Here is a 22,662-nt window from a genome sequence, read left to right on the forward strand (position 1 = left end):
GGGTTACCTGTGCGCTTAGCGGTGGGCCGAGGGCCACTTTGCGCTTATCGACGTACATTTTCCCGCTTGGGTCGACTTTGTTTGCAAATGCTTTCCGTGTGCGGTGGGTGGCTTGTGGGCAGTTTACATGCAAGTATAGACATGTACGATGGCAACCCGGTCAAGGACGACATCATCGCACCTGGGCAGACTTCATTCGCGATTTTTCCGCCTGTGCTGACTTCACTTGCAATTTTTTTCTGCGTTGGGTGGTTTACATGCCAGTATAGACATAGTCATATCTCGCTTATCTAGAGTTCATTAAACAACTACAGAGCTGGATGCTGTTCCGTCGAGTAAAACATCGTATGCGGGTCCCGCTTCACCTGGCATGAATTTGTGAAGCAACGATCTTTTTCTTGTTTTCTTTTCTGGAGCTATAAAGCGGTCTTCCAAATTTTTTTACTTTCACTGGAAGTTTACTTGGTCCAGCTATCCGGAAATTCGTTATCCGGATGAAACGGGATTCCCGAGATGTCCAGATAATCGAGACAGGACTGTACATGGCGGCAACCCGGCCAAGAGACGCCACCAACATACCTGGGCCAACTTCACTGGCAATGTTTTTTCTGTTACAACAGCTGTGTGGTGGGCGGTTTACATGCAAGTATACAGGGTGTCCCAGAAAACGTGTCATTGAATTATAATAAAAAACTACGCCACCTAGAATCATGCGGTCAACAGCATTTGTTCTTATTAGGTTTTTGCCACCTCCTAATGTGAATGTCATGTACTCCAAGTTTAAATGTAAATATTTGCGAACTAAACTCGGAAATTTGCCAAGTAAAGGTCACTTTTTTACCCCACCAATATGAAGAGCGTGCCAAATTCACTCAGATTCATGATAATTCACAGTGATACTCATGAGCTATCCCATCGGAAAAAATAGCCGAATATCTTGCTTTTAGGGGAACCGGACTATAGCGCGCGATGACTTTTTGAGCGCAATCGCTCGCAGTGCGACGAAAGGAGGTTCCGAAGCCAGCCCACAGAGTGATAGTAGAAAAAGTAACAGTTCCTAAAATTGGGAGAGGGAAAGCATTATCCCAGCAAAAATCGGACGTGATAAGCCCTGCCTGTTTTATCTCTTTCTGCGATGTCGGGGAGGGCTGGGTTTCCAACCTCCTTTCGTCGGACTGACAAAGATTACGCTGAAAAATTCATTGTGCGCTATTCTGTGCGACCTCCGTAGAGCATGATGTTCGGCTGTTTTTTCCGATGGGATAGCTTCTGGATATCCCTGTCAATTATCATTAATTTGACTAAATTAGACACGCTCTTCGCATTGGTGGGGTAAAAAAGTGACCTTTACTAGGCAAATTTTCGACTTAAGCTCGCAAAAATTTACATAATTAAATTATGTTACACGACATTCACTCGAGGAGGTGGCGAAAACACAGTAAGAACAAATGCCATTGACCGCATGACTCTAGGTGGTGTAGTTTTTTTATTATAATTCAATGACACATTTTCTGGGACACCCTGTAGACATGCATGGACCGTCACAAGTGAAAATATATTTATTAATGGGAATTGTATGCCAATCAGCTGAACGGGAAAAAATTCGCGAACGAAGTCGGCCCAGACGCTGCGGTGGCGCAGCCCTAGCAGGATTGCATGCAACTGGGCAACACCCTATACTACTGGAATCAGTTGCTCGAAAAAATGCACTTAATCTCGCATATTTTGCAACTAAATTCAACAACTGTCTAAAACGCGAAAGGCATATTCAATACTACGAAAAGAAAACATGTTCGTCAGAGAACGCCTGACATTCTAGCGGTGCAGTAGGCGAGCAGACCACAGCACCCCCTAGCAAGAAGGCGAGAGACCACGTGCAGCACAGCTGGCTCAAATTCGTATCGGAAGAGTGCTTTAATTGGCCCGCCTCGTGTTCACCTGCAGGGCGTCCGACGCTGAACGATGTTCGCAGCTTTTTCGCTGTACATTCGCTCCACGGAGGTTGGCCTTTAGCTGTAGCAATTAGTGTCATATGGCTCTGCTGGGTCATTGCCATGCTGGGTCATTGTCATTTGCTTTTTGTGGAGACACCCTACGAGTGGTGTGTGGTGTCTTTTATACTTGAACTCTTTCTCCACCAGCTTGCCTGCTTTTAAGCTATTTGATCACTAATTTTTCGCGTTTTGTTTCTTTTTCTGCAGCCGAAAGTGAAATTGCAATTAGTGCAATGAGCGCCATGTCTGAGATGGCTGGTACGTCAGGTAAGGATATCTGCTGACCGTGTTATAATGTACAGAGACTCATTTCTATTTTGGTTTCTATTTTGGTAGAGATATCGACAGTCAGCGCAAGCGCAGCCCAGGACGAAGGTATCAAATCACATTTCTTTGAAAGCGTGTTTGTTGCTCGTGCGATGTAGAGTGAAGTGGCATCAGCATTAGTCCTTGCAGAAACAAAACAAGGGACAGGACACTGAACCAAGGCCGGCATCTAGTTTTTGGTCCTGAGGGAGGGGTACACAGTCCGATATTTTCACCCTCTCCCCGCGCGTAAATATGTTTTTGTGCAATGCCAGAGTAAAGAGTGCTATCCGCCACCGAGACGCGTTCTGGTTGCGGCGGTGGTTGTATTCCGAAACAATAGCGGTGACTGCGGCACGAGTGGCATGCAGTAGCCAAACATTCTGAGAAAGGTGGTATGCAGGTGAAAACTACGAATTCTACGCTCTCATGTGGATCGAGAACGAAAATTTTTATTTCATAATGCCACATACACAGCATGGTTTAGAACAGCGTGCATTTTATGCTCTACTGTCATCGGTTTGTGGGACGCCAAACACCGTTAACTCCCAATCATCCGGACGTCATCTTCGTGCCCTCTCGGCGTACGTCTGGTGGGGCAATCGCCCCACCGCCCCGGTTCTGCGTGGAGCACAGGCACTCGGGGGAACCGTTCCGACCCATGACTTATCCCCAAGTCTGCCCCTGCAGTAGTTAAAAGGGTTGCGACAGGTCATCCCAGGTTATCTCAAATAAACGTTCTTGGAATCGTTGTGAACCTGCATTGAAAGTTTCAAGGTGGAGAAGGTAATAGAAGCAGAGAAAATGGGAACCGCGAACTCCGACACTCACGCGGCACTGACATCACAGCCCTGGCTGTTGCCAGTGAGGCACCGCATCAGAAGACATGTGCCTACGACTCCCAATGGGTATTGATGCAACTCTGGGCTCTGTGACATCTGCTCTTTGCTCGGGAGTGTGTTCTAGGGCTTGTATATTTTTCCTAAGTATTGTGGCGGGCAGTACAAATGCTTTCATGATGTAATGAACCACACCTCTGAAAATGTCCCAACCCTTTAAGACGTGCATCACCCCTCGTGCGCCTATGGGAATCCCCATACATCTTCCAACTCGTCTAGCGCCGTCAATAACTGGTCGATTTGCACCGAGTTTCTTTTGAATGAAAGAGTGAACGAATATCTAGTACTTAACGTTTTTGGATTTTGATATGTGGCTCAGAAAATTTTGTGCCGGCGTCGAAAGACTCGGAGCCTACCATCTTTGAAGTTCTCGGTTGCCACAAAATAACTAGAGCGAAAATCACAAATCTAAGATAATTAACTACGAGAAAAATATGTCAAGAACGAACACCAGCAAAAAGATTTCATCTATGTTAAGGCGTTGACCTGGCACATGAGTTTTCGTCGGGCATGGTCAGCCATGTATTTTACAGTCTCTGAATAGGCGGCGCAGTGCTGCCATCTCCCATGGAGGGTATCGTCAAGAAGACACAACACTTTGAGCGCTGGAAATGCTATACCGCTGCACGTGCAGGTCGACGACGAGACCGACGTTGACAGTGACGCAGGAGCACGAGCACACGCAGCTTAGCTCTGCCCACGGGCCCTGTCGGACTATACTATACATGGGCTGTTCATTCATCGATGTTTATTTTCTCGAAGGGGGGGGGGGGCGGGGGGCATGAACGTGGCATGTCATTCCCCATCTAACGCCGGGACGATCGCGTTTAGCCTCACTTCATCGGAAATTGTGTATTCAAAACAGGAATGCAAGAAAATGTTCAATTGCAAAAGGTTCAATTGCACGCTTGCGGACATAGAAATAATTCATGTGTGCAGAAAAGGGTTGCGCACTGAGATCACACTGGAGATCACTGAGTCACTAAAGTCAATTATATCACACTAAGTCGTGTTGCAGGCAATGCTCGCAGCTTGTTGATGAATGTTGACAATAACGCCGCCGAGCACTTCAATTCCGTTATTGCGAAGTTTGTTGTGGGAAAGCAGATCGACTTCTGTCAGCGGCGGTCTTACCAAACAAGCGCATTTGCCGCAGCCGTATCAGTGAACTCACATGAAGGTTTGCAGCATCGTGTGCACAAGGAGATGTGTCAAACAAAGCCATGGAAGTACTTTGAGCCTTCAAAAACGTTGTAATGCACGTGAAGAGGCAAGGGCCAAACGCCGTCTCAACACCAAAGCCAAGAAGGCAAGCCTTCCAGCCCTGCGTAAGAAGCCCGAGCGCCGCAATGCTGACTATGGGGAACAAGCGCAAAGACCAGACATGGAGCCAACGTCCTTCGCAACGGCATGCGTCGACTACAAAAAATTGCTTGAGGTCTCAGAGGAGGAGCATGCCGCATTACAGGAAGACACCATAGAGCAGTCGCTGAGCCACCGGTGGAAACAAGAAAGGAGAAAGCGGCTTACGGCGTATTTTTTTGGTAGAGGATGCAGGATGCGCCTCTCTACCAGTCGTGTGGGTGCAGTTAAGGACATCCTGTACCGGGACATTGATACCGCTTCACTGAGGCACGGGAGGAGGTATGAGCCCATTTCGATTGCGGAGTTGGAAAAGCACGAGGTATTAAAAGTCAGTCGATTTCTATCTCTTCGTTGACAAGGCCTGTAGCTTTCGGGCAGCCAGCCCCGACGGCCTGATTGCGGACGACGGCCTTGTCGAAGTGAAATGTCCATCGTCGGCATACGGCATGACTCCTGTTGAGGCTGTTCACTCAAAGAAGATTGTGTACTGCACTGAGGTGGAAGGCAAGTTGAAACTGAAGATGACGCACCCGTACTGGTACCAAGTCCAGGGCCAGCTCCACGTGACAGGCCGGCAGTACTGCCTCTTCGTAGTCTGGACAGATGTCAGCAAGATCTCAGGGGAGAGGATTGACAGGGACGAAGCCTTTTGGAACGACAGCATGGTTGTCCACCTTCAGCGTTTCTATGACGACTACCTCCTGCCAGAGCTTGTTGATCCTCACCATTCCCGCAGTATGCCAATCAGAAATCCAGACTACAGAGCAAAATACACTGGGTCCAAGTAGGCATCCCGAGTATGTTGCACAGCACGTATGCATTTTGTATTTCGTATTCTGGAATTCTGTGTCGACACCTTCGCTTCATGTGCTCCTTCGTGGGCGCTGGCATCACCCGTCGTCTGTGCTTCTGTATCCTGGGCAGAAAACGGTTAAGAATTTACTAAAGAATGCGTTGTGAGGATACTCCCTCTTGACGTCTCTGACGCCAAGAATTGCGACCGCGTCGCTATGCACAGGCTGGTGGCTCATGAACCAACCATTACTGAACCATTGCTGGACAAACTGAACATTGTTTCTACTCCCTCCCTCCCGCAGTACCGAGGACTTCGACGTGAAGGGACACAGATTATACCGAGGCTTGACTTTCATACAAATTCCCATGTGCAATTGTTTGTGCAATTTGACGTCGCTTTCACAGCAGCGAAGTGCGTATTTCAGATATGACTGAATATTTTGGGCTTTAGTTACATGTCAGTATTTTTGGGCTTTAGTTACATGTCAATATTCTGGGCGTTAGTTACGTCTGTCTGTGACTAATGCATGCCGTGTATGGTGACCGGAACATTCGCGAAATATCAGGACGAACTGGCTGACGGTAGCAAGCGTGCAGGACAGAGTCACGTACCGGAATTGAGTGTAACTAACCGGCAGTACTGCCCCTTCGTTGTAGGTTCTGGACGACGCCTGTTGGAATGAGAAAGGGGGGGGGGGGGTGTACCTTGCGCGAATTTATAACGACTACCTCCTGCCAGAGCTTGCAATCTTGGCCCTCGAAGCATGCGAAAGTTCCCGATTACAGAAGGGAAGTACTCGAGGCCAGAAGAATTGTAATCAGTGTGCCGTGTGCCTTTTGCTAATCGAGACAAGGTCATGTGATGTCGGCAGCCACGACGAGGACGAAAAAGAAAGCTAGAGAGGATTTCTGGAAGTTCCTGCGCGGATAAGCAAGATGACACTTACAATGACAATTTGTTATGAAATGCTCTCACTCCGAGGTCCAGACTGACAGAACCACGAGCTGAAGGGCACTTCCAGACGAATTGGACGTCAGAGACCCAGTTCACGGCATGCTGATCTGTGATTCGGCGAAGTCTGGGGCCATGGTTAGTGAAGACCAGGATGAGCACAACAGACCCGAATATTATACGCGACCAAACTGGAAACCTCCATTCGCACTTTACACGACGACGACTCATTAGACGACGAAGTGCCGGCTCTGACGCGCCGCCTTAAAGGAGGTGTTAGGGGGCTTCAGTGCCTCGCACCCCGAAATGTAGTCGACCAGTAGAAAGCCGTGGTGCTGTTTCCCAGCTTCTTCAGTTCTTCAGTAACTTCGCCGGAGTGCTCAACAGGCAGATGACGAAACTTTGTCGAGGGTCTGTCCTAGAACTGCTCCCATCCTTACGGTTTTTCCGTTCTGTTTTCTACTCGTGATGCTCAGCTTGGGTGGAAAGTACGTTGAAAATTTTATTTTCCAGGTGGCGGGTAAGTATACGGCTCTGTCCTTCCGTGACGTATTCTTCGTGCTGCGACCTTCACTACTTCCAGGAACAGCAAAAAGTGGGTTGTGATAGGAGTGGCGGCTGCCTGCCTTCTCACGCTGGCGCTAGGGACCTTTGTCGTCATCAGTAAGTCCTGTTTCTGCTTAAACATACGGGATATGCTAATGTGACAACCATATTCCTCCTGGTGGTTTATTTATCGTGACGGACTGCCAAGCGCGCGTCATTTCATCATAAAGACCATTAGATTAATTACCATTGATCGGGATCGTTATATCCAGACCGTTTCCATCCCACCGAGGCAGCTTGTTCGACGAAGCGTGCGAAGGCGATTGTTGCTTTCTATACGAAGTATTGGCAAATGGATGGCTTGTTAGCTACAATGTTCTATTGGGTACACAGTGAAAAGATTAGGCGGAAGGAGATGACAACCTGGAGTAGACAACCTTTACCCTTGCTTAGCCGCCTCTTTTTCCGTTCGGGGATTCGTTCCAGCCAAGCAGGCTCCTGGGGTAGCGGGACCTGTCCTGTATAAAGTGGGATGTCCGGTCTCATTAGGTGCACTACTCCACGTAGACATTGTGGAACAACGCGGATTCGTGGCTACAGTGAAACTACACTCCTCTCAGCAGCACAAGAAGACTTGGGCCGTGAGAGAGTCGCTTAGTACACTAACACCGTCTTGCGAATGGGATACTGAACGCCTTTCGAAGCAGGGTTGAAAAAAAAAAATATCCGGATATTTTTATCCGGATTATATTTTATAAAATATCCGGGCAGAAGTAGAAAGAAACGGGAAAAAAGTTAAATCTGAAAAGTTCAAAAAGTCGAGTTAAAAGTTAAAAATGTTAAATGTTAGGTAATGTAATTAACCTGGGCTTTTGTAAACAGCCAACGCTACAATAAAATAAGGCGGGAGTCTCCTGTGTGACGTCGCATCTGGACAAAATCTATAAAAAAAGCCGGATTAAATTGTGTGGATAAACTAAAAAAATCCACCGGATAAAATAAATGTGGATTAAATCCAAATAAACCTGTTTCGAAGTGTTTCGGTAAAATGGACGCCGCCCCATTACGACTATGGTGACCGCATCAGGTCATCGAATGTATTTTAACCACGTATGCTTGCCAAATCAAAGAAAAAAAGATCGCCACCAGTTAAGCGCTGGCATGTAACACGTGAGGCCCACTTCGCCTCACCACATTGATTTGACGTGACGAATTCGGAAACTGGATTCCTTTCAGGCTTTGGGTGTCGTCAGCACGTAAGCGGTGGCTGAACGATAACCCTATCTTATCGGCGATTCAGATCGTTGCCAGTACCCACTTTTACCAAGTGGGGATCACCATTTACGCGCATCCACTGTTACATGCACCGGAGCTCCAACCGTTCCATGCATCTGTTCACAACTGTACTATACCTATACATGCCACAGCATTTGTACCATGCTACTGGTTCGTGAACAACTCTGTGCACCCAATGGTTATGCACCCTAGGGTTGACACCATGTCCGGATCTCCCCGAACCGTTCGGGAATTCAGTGCTTGCCTTCGGTGTCCGGGTGATGGTGTAATTCGGTTCTGGTTCCGGTGCCCAGTGCTTAAGAATGTGTCCTTCAGAATCCACTTCGTCCAATCCAATACCGAGCAAAAAGCGGATAGCAGCGTGGCAGTAACAACTCCCCATAGAACACGTAGTTTAGTTCACAGAGCACTGGGCACAATGCAAACGAAATTGACAGGACCAATAAAAATGCAACTAACGCATTCCAGCCAGCCAATGAAGGGCCTTCGTGCTTGTCTCGTCTTTCAGTTGACCGGGCTGCCATTGACTTTCCTGGTTTTCTGCCTGACGCTCAGTTATTTGTAGTGCCCAGTTATTTAAACGTTGGTTAAAAAAAAAGAGCTAGAGAAGCTTCTGATACACCCAGTTACGTATCTAGAGCTACCTGCGCCCATGGCAACATGGGTAACATGATGTCCTTGAGGATGCGTTTTCGTGTGGTCCGCACTAGGTTTCACGCTACAACCTCCCTAATGGCGGTTGCTTTAGATCATTTATGAATGTGCCAGGTTGAGTGCCCGACCTGGCACATTCACACTCGACCACATAATGGCGCCCCTGTTCACCTGGCGCCCATGGCACCTGTCCACACCTGCCACACCCTAGATACGCCACTGGATACATCGTATTGATTCAGAGGTCTGTGCGCACCACTCCGTTGCGCTTGCAACCCCCTCGGTGTTCGGTAGTGACCGACAGAGAAGGTGGCAACCCTTGTTCACTCCCGCTTGTTCTATCGGCACAAACCGTACAAAGTACATGCTTTCGGTGATGGTTTTGCAGAAGGCGTGAGTTACAGTATCATTACAGGCACGTTTCAGTTTGGTTCAGGAGGTGATGGAGGTGATGGAGGTGGTGGAGGTGGTGGGGGAGATGACGGTTCAAATGATAACGGATACGCTTACAACCCCACGAGCGTGCCTTCAATCGATCCTCCAAGTACTATAGCAACAACCACGACGACGACGACCACCACCACCACCACAACTACGACGACGACGACGCCCAAACCGCCCCGTACGCCATTATTGCTACTTGTGTTAGCGATTATTGAGTGCTGTTTCTATGTAGCCACTTCTAACTTGCAGTTCCGGAGAAGACCATCACTTGCGTTGTGTATGTGGGTTTCTACATGAAATCCTTGCCACCGGATGATGTTCCGTGCGACATCGTGTTAATTTACGTATGGACACTTTTCCCAAATATGCTCCCTTCAGGGATGCAAAAGTTTCTTGAACATGCTCGGGGTAGCCGACGGACGAAGCACGGGATAGGCGTGGGCGATGGGTAAGTAGCCGACTCCTTCGTAACCGTAACACATTTCAAAAGCTATTTACTCGATTGTTTGATCCGCTTTGTAATGCTCCTGCAACAAGCTCAACGGGGGAAGCTAAAGGTGGTCACAGAAAGGGAACCCTACTCAAAGACCCCAGAAAAGACCCCACTCGCGTTTTGTGACGCAGTGGCGAATGCCGTGGGGAGGACTTTTGTGCGATCACGCTCCTCCCTAGCAGAAGCATTAAGTCCCCCCACTCCATTCCCTGTGGTATCACGAGAACAACCACCCCCTCCTCCGCACACGCACCGTCCGTATTCGTACCTATTGTGACGTCAGAGGGTCACGGGAGCTGGGTCACCAACGCCACCTAGATACAGAAGGGCTGCTTATTGCCCTCTCTCCCTCCTTCGGTACGTGAACATATGATAATTGCAACCAACTCGGAACATGTAGAGGTGAATCTGCAGAGAAAAAGTTCAACAGGCGTTTCAGAAAGATATGGAGACCGTTTTGCGGTTGCGGTTTAGAACGCGGGGCCGTTCAGTCACTATCCGCAGACGACGGTACGTCGTTCGCTTCCATGGCTACGGCCGCTGAAAGCACGTTAGTGATTGGCTATGGCAGTTAAAAACACGAGCCTTATTGGATGGCTCTCAGTTATTACGTCACGTCGGCGAGGCTTTCTTTATTAGGAGGTGTTGGCTGCTGCAACTACCTACAGAGAGATTTGTCTGCTAGCAACTCGATCTGTCCACCTTATACGAGGGAGTGGCGGCATTAAGTAAAACTACAGGAAGAAAGAGGACAGGTGCCTCACTATTGCCGACCGGACGTGGCGTCAGACCGCCACCCTGGGGGAAGCAGATTTTCTGAGGCTCCCTCGCCTACGTGGATTGTACTCACGGCGTTTCAGGGGATTATTATCCTACAAGCTCTATTCCTATGTCATGCCTGTGACTTTTTTTTGCGTTCTTCTATGTTCTGTTCGGCAAAATCGTAGCATGGAGTAATTAACATGACTTTGTGTAGGTTATATGCATGCAATAAAGGAATACTGCTGAACAGAAAATCTCTAATTGTTAAAGTGCGCGACAAGAAAGTACTCTAGCTGTGCTCTATTTGGCTTTCAGTACTCACGATCGTATGTACAGAGAGTTGAGTTTCCCTAACGGCACGCAAGCGATGCAGCAGTTCTGGATGGATAAGTTAACAGTGGTTTCCAGTTTTGAACTCTCCCTGCGGACGTCCACAGTTGATGCTGATATAACCATCATCATCAATCTGCTGAAGGTACGTTATCCTAGTTCCTATAAATTCCCATATGATTATGGTAAAGGATGATTTGATGTGGGCACTCCTGTACACAAATGGGATATAGGATCCCATACAGAAATGGGACCTTGATTGATACAGGACGTTAAAGAGCGATAAGCGTGTTTCGTCTGTGCGTGCCCCCTGCACTGGGGTTTTATCGCCTTTAGAATGATAGAGGACCTTGTGTAAGCAGTACCTGTGTTGCATGTACGGGACCTTGTGACACGTCGATTCTGCGTCGTTTCGTGCCAGCGAGTGCACACATCAGAAGTAGTCAACGGTGCGCCCACTTGCGCGAGACAACCGCAAACCAGCTGCAGACGACGGAGCCATGGAGCTCTGTGTAGGTCAGATATGCCGATTTTGAAGTACCGCAGAACTGAGCGATACTCGTGCTGTGTGTTCATTAGCGAACACTGAATATCTGTGCGAAATATCTTGGTCCAACTGTTTGTAGTTTTTTAGAAAACATTTTTTTAGTTCCCATGCCCGCGCGTCAGACCGTGGGCAAACCCTGCGCACCGACGTCACTGCTCTCGGTTTATCTGTCTTTGGCTTGGCATGGACTCTTGACTTGGCCGTTTGGCTTCTTTCGTTTCGTCCTCTGTGCACCGCAGATAGGCGAACAGCTGTTATTGCTAAGCCGGAAACAAAGCATGTGAATGTTTTTTGGCACGGCGTCGTTTGGAAAGTGCACTTCCTTGTGCTGACCTTGCCTTTTATGGACTGGAGCGATATGATACGTGATATGCCACGGGGAAGTTGTCGAGAATGCGACGCTGCCACGCTGTCATTTCTATTCTTCGGAACATTCAAACGTTACCTATTATAAGCTGCCAAAAGACCAAGCAGTGCGAAGCTCTTCGCTGACAGCGACAGCGGTGCCGGCAAAGTTCCACTCCAAGGATATCATCCACAGATGTTATCATAGGTTACGAGCAGCTTCAGTGGCAATTTGGAATCTCGGCACGAAATCGTCTGATGAAAATCGGAGATGCCCGACACACAAATTTTGAACGTGCCACGGAGGATCAAGCAAAAAACGAGAGCAAAAAGTAAGCCGTAGCTCAGATATAAGAATAGCCAGCTTCATGAATCGATTGTGCAGCTGCGCTACTGCGCTTACTCTGATATTTGCACGATTATAGCAACACAACAGTATTGATAATTTAACTTGTGAATTACCACAGGTGCACGCTGAAGGCGGAAATGAAGCAGGATGTGGCTTGCACCTGGTACATGAAGAAATTGCTGACAGGTTAGTTGAAGTCTGCCACCAACAGGTATGTCAATGTGATGTTATAATTTAGGTATTCACAGATGTTCCACTTTTCGTGGGCGCTCTCATGCAGACATCTTGACACCACTCTTAAATCTGCCCTCAGCGTTACATCCTGTGCTTCCAGGTTGGAAAACAAAGGTCGCCATTCCGTTTAGCTGCTATCTCCGAGTTCAAGCACTTTTGCTGTCCAGACAGTGGTTCCTGTGGATGGGGTGGTACAAGCTTCACTGTTTGATACCGAACGTACGTTACATTAGTTCAGTTAATTTGTCTTTTGCATTTTTGTTACCGTTAACTGGATTACTGTTGGACATACAATCCTATCTGACACGTAGAAGCTGATGTTGTCCCTGATGGCGGTTTAGAATTTTCACTGCACACATAGTACATTGAGGAAATGCCGCAGCTAAGAAACGTTACCTCTACACTCTAAAAACGGAACTGCACCGTATAGCACGCTGCGCGCCAACCATTGCCGCGAATGATAGGGTTATCGCTTTTGATTCCAGGAGAGAGGGAGGCGTACGCCTTTTTGTGGCAATTACCATATATCCGAATTGCCACAAAAAGGCGTACGCCCCGCTCTCTCTCCTCGAATGAAAAGTGATAACCCTATCATCCGTGTCAATAGACGCGTTTACATGGGCGCATACGTCGACTGAAAGCAACAGTCGACTGATCGCAAAGATCGACTTGGGACAGTTTACATGGCAGGAAGCGATACGCCTTAGTCCGCCGGGCAATTCAGTCGACTCTGTCGATCACAGCGCCATCAAGGCACTAAAGTGGTCACTGTGCAATTGCATACTGTTTTATCAGTGCCCAATGCTGCTGGCTTGAAACGCTTGCACCGGCAGGAACGTCAACCGTGTCCGTCGCCATATGTTTATTTGCGGGCGGAGCACGGCGGCGGATGCGGTTGTGACGTAGCGGAAACCGTCGGCACAGTCGACTTGCCTGGTTTACATGGCAAAGGCGAGATGACTCCAGTCGTCTGATCTATCCCAACGTATAGCGACTTATTTCTGCTGCGTCGACGTCCCCTTAAGGTCGATGTAGGCGGGTTTACATGTAGAGGGGAGATCGACCTATCTCGCCCAGGTCGACTTATGTCGCCTTCATGTAAACGCGCCTAATGGTTGGCGGACAGCGTGCTATACGGTGAAGATCTGTTTTTAGGGTGTAAGCAACGTCTGAAACATTGCAGCAACATCGAAACAAACGTACTGCTGCAACGTTGCACGGTTTGCCCGCAGCATTTCCTTAGCACTTGCTCCGAGTACTTCAGTAACAGAATGGTTGCACGATCTTGTTCTATCTAATTCCCACCAATAAACAATGAATGAAATGTTCGGAATTTCGGATTTGACTATGGGCAAAACGATCGAGACGAAGACAACATAGTCTCAAAGAAAATTAATCTGACCGAGAACTTGAAATTAATTACAATCTATTATTACACACCTGTGAATGCGTGCTGACTCTCGATATGGCATTCTTCCACAGAATCAGTGCGACCACATCTCTTGAGCCCTCACGTGGCATATAGTGGTTAGAATGATCGCCTTCCGTGCAAAGACTTGGGAGTTAACATGGAGACTTGGGAGACTTGGGAGTTAACGGATTCTGTCTCCGGTTTTTGCAGAGCTTCCCAATAGGCTTTCCAGACGAAAGTCGGCACCATTGCCCTGAAGTCTTCCCAGGTGCAGGACGATTACTGAATATGAAGCGTACTGTGTTCACTTGCACACATATCACCAAGACTGTACACTCTTCAAAATGAACTTCACCACATAGCACGCTCCTAGCCAACCATCATCCCCAATGACAACGTTCTCGCCCCTGATTTGTTGAAAACGGGAGGCGGTGCATAATGCCACAAAGTAGGCTCCGCCTCCCGTTTTCAACAAATCATCGGCGAGATGATTCGGGATGATGGTTGGCTAGGAGCGTGCTATGTGGTGACGTTCATTTTTAATAGTGTAGTGCTGCTTTCGTAGCGTTGCTAAACTAAAATAACTGGTCATTGGCAATGTTACATCAACATTGCAATATCAAATTTTTTTTGCAATGTCGTTTTTGTAATATTGTTGCAAAATAACGAAACCGGTCTTTAGCAATGTCACACCAGCATTGCAATGTCACATTTCTGCAATGTTCTTTCAATAACGTCGTTGCAGCATAACGAAAGTGGTCGTTAGCAACATAACATCAATATTGCATGGCAATATTGGTGCAATGTCACTGATTGGTCCGATCTCTATAGAAATATACAAACACATACAGGGTGTTTAAAAAAACGTGTCATCCGGACTTTATAAAAAAACGGGGCGACGGAAAAATACGGGGTAAACGGCACTTGTGGGGCAACTGAGTTTTCCATTTTGCAAAAATGTTTTCATTTGATTTTAATTAAAAGAAATTGAATTTCTTTAATTGAACTTCCCAAGCCGTGCTATGTGGTGAAGTTCATTTTTAAGAGTGTAGAGCGGCAAGGCGGGTGACATTCTACCGTACGTTGATAAGCGGCAAACAAAAATGATTCTGCCTCTTTTTTCCCGCCCGTTTTTTTTTCGACCTTTTATCTTTCATGGGGTCAGGAGCATGTCCTCCTCTCCACGAATCGTTGCGTCTGATTTGGTACGCCGCTGAATACCCGAAAGTTTAAAGCCTCTTTTTCGGGACTTTTTTTGAGCAGTTCCATTTGCAATATCGAGCGGATTTCTTGGTGGATCTGGCTAAGTCCGCTACGGGCTCTCTAATTCTGTAAAAAAAAGAAACGTTAGGTTGACTTGGGAAATTTTTGAGTTCAATTAACGAAATTCAATTTATTTTAATTAAAATCAATTGAAGATATTTTTGCAAGATGACAAATTCAGTTGCCACACAAGTGCCGTTTACCCCGTACTTTTCCGTCGCCCCGTTTTTTTATAAAGTCCGAATGACACGTTTTTTGAAACACCCTGTATATTAAAATAAGAAGGTGTACAGCTCCATCAGTTTCGCGTCGGCAAGGCATGAGTTGACAAGACACTGTAGCATTGTTTCCCTGAATGTGTAGCCCGTGAAAGCCTTTTGTGCCAAATACTTATCTGGCTGCCGTGGTCATTCATGTATTATGCTACGCAATTCATCCCTTGGCTGTTTCAAACTGATTATTATTTTATCTATTTATTGTCATTAAATCTCCTTTCTTTTTTTTTCTCCAGCGGTGAGCAACCGTAACGACACCTGCAAGAAAGGCAGTCTCTTTGGGATGATTAACCCTCATCACCTCATGAGGATGTGGTGGTTGATGAATGGTTCATGTTCCCAAGCACATGGAAACTTCAACAAATAATTCACGAAAAAGCCAGTCGGTGCTAGCACCAGGAATTGGACGTGAACCGTCCTGCTAACAGCCAGGGATGTTACATTTCAGGCACTCATCGACTTTTGGTGAATTACTTGTTGACTTTGTCCCAAGGTGGAGCTCGCCGCAGCTCATTTGTGTGTGTGTGTTGTGTTTTTCTCTTTGTGTGATCCAGACTCAGAACGGTTACTTTCGATCAGGTCAGGTGTGTTTCATTTAGACATGGCAAACAGAAAGTGGTGTTTCTCAACGCAACTTAGCAGTGGCCTTCGTGCATTACTTCTGCGGCCATTAAGCGTAAACGAAAAGCTGCACATTATGTTCACTCTACTTTTATCGTGTGCTATGTAGTCTTGTTCAAGTTCTGTCAAATGAGCGCGTAATGCTGTCATATAGTTCAGTACTAATGCTGTCAGTATAGTTCAGTGTTTAAGTGGGATGAATGGTAGTGCATGAATGCAGGAAGGAAACTGTCATGTTATGGCAAGTATTGCGCATTTAACTACTAATTTTATTTCTTAGCTTTTGCCGCCGTATTGTCAGCCATGTTGTATTAATCTGGTACATGTTCATTTTAGTAGCCAGAACAGTGAGAACATAGCTCGTGTGTGTTCGTCTTTTATACCGCTGCCCTTGGTTTTCCACCCTAATGCTACACATATCAGGGACAGGTTACAGCACGCTGGCAGATGAAACATATGGTTGAAATTATTTGAAGGACAGGAATTGCATAGCTTCACACAAATACTACTACTATGATGTAAGAGTGGTTTGAAATCTAGCTTACTTGTGTATCCTGACATTATCGCACAAGATGTAGTATCGACTATGATCCTTTATTTGGGAGGTACGTACAGTGCAATCAGCATGTGCTATTTACAAATCTGTGCTCCCTACTGTGTTGAAATGGGGTAGTTTGTGTCTGAGAACCATAGTGAAACACAGGCAGGGCAATGCCCCCGAGAAACTCTTCAACACATTGCAGGGACTCTGGTTGCTGTCTAAATTTCCAGAACACTGCGATCAAGGCTGCATTTAAACAAGTGGTTAGAGAAATCCAAGGCAGTTGCATGTGTAAGCAGTCCTCCCTTGGATTTGCTTCTGTACGAGAAACGTCTGATAGGTCTCCAGTTCCAACTGGAAATCTGTGACCGACTTCCCGTCAGAATAGCCCGAGTTACAGCCATATTCGGATGGAGCATCAGGAGAAAAGAGGAATGCGAGCTTGTTTGCATCACTTGCATCTGCTTTCATGCTCTGACAGCAAGAATCACCTCGTCAAGCGAGTGCGTGCGTTTACGACTCCCGAACTTCGTTCCCGAGGCCTTTCAATCTGTCTCTGCTGGGTCCCCAGCCACACTGGGATCCCGGAGTATGAACGAGCCGACCCTGAGGCTCGGCGAGCGTTGGCACAACAGGAGTCAGCTCTAGGACTACCCTACCAAGACATCCTGCCAATGTTAAAGAGACCTGTCTACACACAGTGGTAGCAGGAGTGGGACATGGAAGAAAATAACAAGCTACACGTAACCAGCAACATGTTTTCACCCCGCATCGGACTGAACACATCAGCAGATCCTCCAAAGTCCTTTACGCTAGATTGAGGATTGGGCACACGTGGCTCACGCACCACCGCCTACTCAAAGGTCAGGATCCACCAGCTTGAGTGCACTGAGGTGACAGCTTGACTGTCTTGCACGTACTGGCATCGTGCTCTCAATCCGAACGCCAACAGTATTTCACCGCACTCAACAGATACCATGTCCCACTCCACCCAACCCTGGGCGTGGGCGCGCTGGGTGACAATGTTATCCAGTTTTTGACCATGTGCGCGTTACTTAATCAGATGTAGATATTTAGCATTGCTCCGCTTTTAGCCTTTGTCACCAAACTCCTGATGTAAATCTCTCATCCTGGATCATCTTATCGCTCATACCTCCACTCTCTCACATCCTGAACCACCTCGTCGCTCATACCTGTAGATAGTTAACATCACTTGTTATCGTCCTCTCTCTCCCTCCCTCCCACATCATCTCTCTCCCATCATCATCTCCCACACACTCACCACAGTTCTGGCGTTCTTTGGCCTTTGGCGCCTTTGTGCCATTAAACACATATCTCTCTCTCTCTCAACAGCTCCCGCACTAGTTCCGTCGATGGCGCCGTCCCCGTTTTGTGCTCCCGGGACTTCGGCGTTCGCCCGATTATCGCCTGCCGCTACATCGTCACTGTCACCGGGGGACCGTGTAAATACCATCTCACAAGTGGTTGACACTCGCGAACCCACGAAATCCTATCAGGGCCCCCAAGCGGTAAAGTGCGTTCGGAGCCACTCCTGAATGACAAAGGAACAGTCTCACGTTGGGCGCCAATAAGGGTTAAAGCCTCTCCCACTACCGTGGGTGCTCTAATAGCCAAAAGCCCTTTCTTATTGCCAAACAGGAATGACTCAGACACTAGAGATGTGACTCGTCGCCCGTCACGGCCGATTGTCTCAGTGTCCCGTTTTCCCCCGCGTCCCTTCTCCTCCTGGGAGGAGATAGATCGGCATTTTTCGAAATACTCATTCAACATCACATCATGTCCGGCCTTTCCCACAGCCCATATCATCACATCACCGTCACAGCCATCACATCATAACCCGTAATTCGACATCACCATCACAACCCATCACATCATTCATAACCCATCATTCAACATCACAGCCCATCACATCATTACCCATCATTCCACATCACAGCCCATCACATAACGACTTATCATTTGACATCACAGTTCATAGCATCATTAGTCATCATTTCATCAGCCCATCATATCATAGGTCAGGATTCAACTTCAGAACTCAACTTCATTGTGTGTGAGTCTGAACTCCAGGGACCGGTTATGAGACTTGTACACCGCGCATGCTTGCGACGACTTGGTTTCGGGTCCTCCTCCTGGGTAGATGTCATCCTTTCGGTGGTGACCCATTGCAGTGACGTTCGTAAATTAAACAGGTGTTGTTGTGTTTGTAGTGTCGCAATGGTGGGCGGGGCTTGGAGAGGCGCGTGCCGACTGCCGGGAGCGAGGCTTGACGGGGGGGTGGGGTGGCGATAAGGATGGGGTGTACTGAAAGCGTGAATGCAAGTACCAGGTGCGTAGAGGGAGGATTGTCGAGTGACGTGGCGGCCGGTATGCCGCTACCCTCCCAGTTTGCGGGTTGTTGCGCAACTCGTCGATCGACTGCGGATGTCGTTGCACTCGAAAGGTCTTGGCCTTGGCCTCCGATCGATTTATGGTATCAACTTTCTTGGCTCTGCACTGCTGCTCATAGAGCTCGCATATTTCCGTCTTCTGCTACGTATGTGGAAAGTGGTGCACTTCACCGCATAGCACGCTCTGCGCCAACCATAGCCACTAATGATAGGGTTATCACTGGCACAAAAGGCGTACGCCTTTTTGTGCCAATAGACCCTTTTCAAAAGTCAGTCTGGCCACCTTCCACTAGACGACATTCGGCCATATCTTGGGCACGCCGTACATGTGTTGCCGTGCATGGTAAGCGAGCGCGAACGAGAAGTCAGTGGTCGAGAGACTTGAACATACCAGATGGGTTTTCCCAAAGACGTGTGGATCCTTTTTGTGAACATTTGAGTTCGTCTGGCACGACTGGCCGCGCTAGCGAGAACAGTATGCGTGTATATACGGATTCAACTTCCATCCACGTTGCTTTGTCGACTTACAGATACGGTACACCATATTTTTGCATGCATATTTTTGCACAATCTTATGCACAATTCAAGACCAGTCACGTATTTTGAATATGGGACCTTACTGTGTTGCATGCTCTCGCCGATTCTTCCTACTATCCTACTATATTTTCTATGCTTTCGCCTACGAGGTATTTATAGTTCTCCCATTTAGAATGGCAACAGAACGCCTCCGAGGTATTTATAGTTCTCGCATTTAGAATGGCAAGAGAACGCTTCTGACGATAGTTATTGGGAAAGCCATGTATCATGTGAACTTTAGCCGTCAAACAGTTTGTGCACGCGGCTTGTTTCCATCGGCGTCCCTCATGCCACGCTTGCTGCAGAAGGGCACGCAACAACACACTGACATTACAAATGCAGATGGACGATCCGCTCATGAAAAGAGCGATGCTTCGATGAGAAAGACCAAGTCCCTGGCGGCGGAAGACAAAAGATCACCCCAGACGCGCGGTTCAAGCAGAGCCGTACTGTCCGCGCGCGGGCCACGCTTCCATCCTCGCCCAAAATATGGCGGACGCGCGCTGCCAGAGCGTAGTTGGCTCGCCTTACTTGATGGCGCCGATTTATGAAAACTCCCTGTTATCATGTATTCAAATTGACAGAAAAAGGCGTACGCCCCTCCCTCTCTTCATTCCTTGCAATGGGTGGCGGTCAACGTGCTATGCGGTGAATGTGTCTTCGCGAAGCGTGAAGCTCTGTTTTAAGAGTGCACTCGAATGTGACCGTTCAGGTCCCAATGTATTGGAAGAGGTTATGTACTTAAACGAGTATTATGGTTGATTTTCAGAAAGTAGCTTCAGTCCAGCAAGAATTCAGAAGATACAGAGAAGACTACGGGTACATTTTGTTCGGCGCCACGCCCCTATTCGAAGGGAAGAATGATCGTGCTGTTATGGACACATTGACGACAAAGTTCCAGCGGGTCATAAAGTACGAATTCGTTGACGGTAATTTGCACTGTTGTAACTTACCTACTCTTTTGCTATCCAGCGAGGTTAAACCTGATTTGGTGCTCTACCATACGGCCCTGCTACCAAGCTTGGGAGCAAGCTCCTTTTGCCATCCAACTGGTAACACTGTGTGGGAAGACTCTACTATGACCCACTATCAGGCGTCATTCGTACGTGTTTTTCTTTTCTTTTCTTTTTTTCAGTAAGCATAGTACCACCAAGGGATTCGAGACAAACAAGATGTTGATGGTCGCGTTAAGTAGTGTTTCTGCAGAGCGCGCTCCGTCCCCTTAGTTCCTCTTGCTGCTGACCCTGAACGTTGCGTGTGCAAATGTCTAGGTGTCACTGAAAGTTCTCTACCGCTATAGCAGTCTCCCGATCCGGTTTCCTGCAGCTTTAAAAAATGCAATGTGCACCGTCCACTCTGTCTCTCTCGGTTGTGAGCCTACACGTTGCATGCGCAAAGCTCCTATAGACGTGTTCGTGTCGCTGAATATTCTATACCAGTAAAGTCGTCATCCGATCCGGCTGTCTGCAGCTTTAAAAAGATGGAACACGCAACACGCACTGTGTCCCTCTCGCCACTGAGCCTACACGTTGCGTCTGCAAGGCTCCCATAGGCCTCAAGGTGTCACTGTATGTTCTCTACCGATAAGGTCGTCTTCTGATCCGTCGGATACCTTGCGGTCGTTCACCTTGTCGTTCTCGGTAAACCGTCGGAAAAGTGAATCATAATATCGGCAAAGAGAGCTGTTTGTGACAACCTATTTGTCCTCCGTTTATGATCCCCTCCTGCAGGAGTCAAAGACGAACTTTTGTGAAGAACGGGCAAGTGTTTGAACACCGCGGTCATTCATTATCCCACTGTTTCTCGTCCCAGTATCACAGTTGCGGTTTGTTTCATATGCCTTTCGTTTCACCCGAACATTCCCCGGTAACATGATGTCAGAGATCATAGCGCCCGATTTCTCCACGAATTCTCGTGTGTAAATGGCACCCGATTTTTCCCTCCCGAATTTGAAAAATCAAAATCCGAAAACCAAGAACCCTATGCATGCGCAAAGCTCCTATACACCTCTAGGTGTCGCTGAATGTTCCACACCGGCGGAGTCATCTTCCGATCCGGCTGTCTATAGCTTTAGAAAGATGCAGGGAGTTGTGCACTGTGTCCCTCTCGCCTTTGAGCCTGCATGTTGCGTGACCAAAGCTCCCATAGACCTCAAGATGTCGCTGTATGTCGTCTACCGATAAGGTCGTCTTCCGATCCGGCTGTCTGTAGTTTTAAAAGATCGAACGTGAGTTGTGCACTGTGTCCCTCTCGCCTCTGAGCCTGCATGTTGCGTGTGCAAAGGTCCCATGGACCTCAAGATGTCGCTTGTTCTCTACCGATAAGGTCGTCTTTTGGTCCGGCTGTCTGTAGCTTTAAAAAGATGGAACGGGAGTTGTGCACTGTGTTCCTCTCGCCCCTGAGCCTGCATGTTGCGTGTGCAAAGCTCCCATACACCTCAAGATGTCGCTGTATGTTCTCTACCGATAAGGTCGTCTTCTGAACCGGCTGTCAGCAGCTTTAAGACGATGGAAAACGCATTGTGCACTGTGTCCCTCTTGCCCCTGAACCTGCATGTTCCGTGTGCAAAGCTCCCATGGACCTCACGATGTCGCTGTATGTTCTCTACCGATAAGGTCGTCTTCTGATCCGGCTATATGTAGCTTTAAAAAGATGGAACGCGCATTGTGCACAGTGTCCCTCTCGCCCCTGAGCCTGCATGTTGCGTGTGCAAAGCTCCCATAGACCTCAAGATGTCGCTGTATGTTCTCTACCGATAAGGTCGTCTTCTGAACAGGCTGTCAGCAGCTTCAAACAGATGGAAAGCGCATTGTGCACTGTGTCCCTCTTGCCCCTGAGCCTGCATGTTCCGTGTGCAAAGCTCCCATAGACCTAAAGATGTCGCTGTATGTTCTCTACCGATAAGGTCGTCTTCTGATGCGGCTGTCTGTAGCGTTAAAAAACATGGAACGGGAGTTGTGCACTCTGTCCCTCTCGCGCCTGAGCCTGCATGTTGCGTGTGCAAAGCTCCCATAGACCTCAAGTTGTCGCTGTACGTTCTCTACCGATAAGGTCGTCTTCTGATCCGGCTATCTGTAACTTTAAAAAGATGGAACGCGCATTGTGCACGGTGTCCCTCTCGCCTCTGAGCCTGCATGTTGTGTGTGCAAAGCTCCCATAGACCTTAAGATGTTGCTGTACGGTTCTCTACCGATAAGGTCGTCTTCTGATCCGGCTATCTGTAACTATAAAAGATGGAACGCGCATTGTGCAC

At 47.8% G+C, this 22,662-nt stretch overlaps 1 protein-coding gene across 3 annotated transcripts in view; it reads left to right on the forward strand.

The window, feature by feature from the left end:
* The first annotated feature begins 6,885 nt into the window (after positions 1-6,885).
* The window catches only part of LOC135389036 (uncharacterized), a 30,713-nt gene continuing 14,936 nt past the window's right edge, over positions 6,886-22,662 (forward strand). The window contains exons 1-6 of one of the 3 annotated variants that reach the window (XM_064618979.1): positions 6,886-6,974; positions 9,223-9,429; positions 9,501-9,699; positions 10,822-10,981; positions 20,179-20,321; positions 20,382-20,511. In XM_064618979.1, the coding sequence (XP_064475049.1) occupies positions 9,545-9,699; positions 10,822-10,981; positions 20,179-20,321; positions 20,382-20,511 (588 nt within the window). In that variant the 5' untranslated portion in view covers positions 6,886-6,974; positions 9,223-9,429; positions 9,501-9,544. The remainder of the gene's footprint in view (positions 6,975-9,222; positions 9,430-9,500; positions 9,700-10,821; positions 10,982-20,178; positions 20,322-20,381; positions 20,512-22,662) is intronic. The other 2 variants (XM_064618977.1, XM_064618978.1) reach the window with 2 other exon arrangements.

This window comes from Ornithodoros turicata, chromosome 3 (assembly GCF_037126465.1).
Source record: "Ornithodoros turicata isolate Travis chromosome 3, ASM3712646v1, whole genome shotgun sequence".
NCBI classification, from domain to species: domain Eukaryota; kingdom Metazoa; phylum Arthropoda; class Arachnida; order Ixodida; family Argasidae; genus Ornithodoros; species Ornithodoros turicata.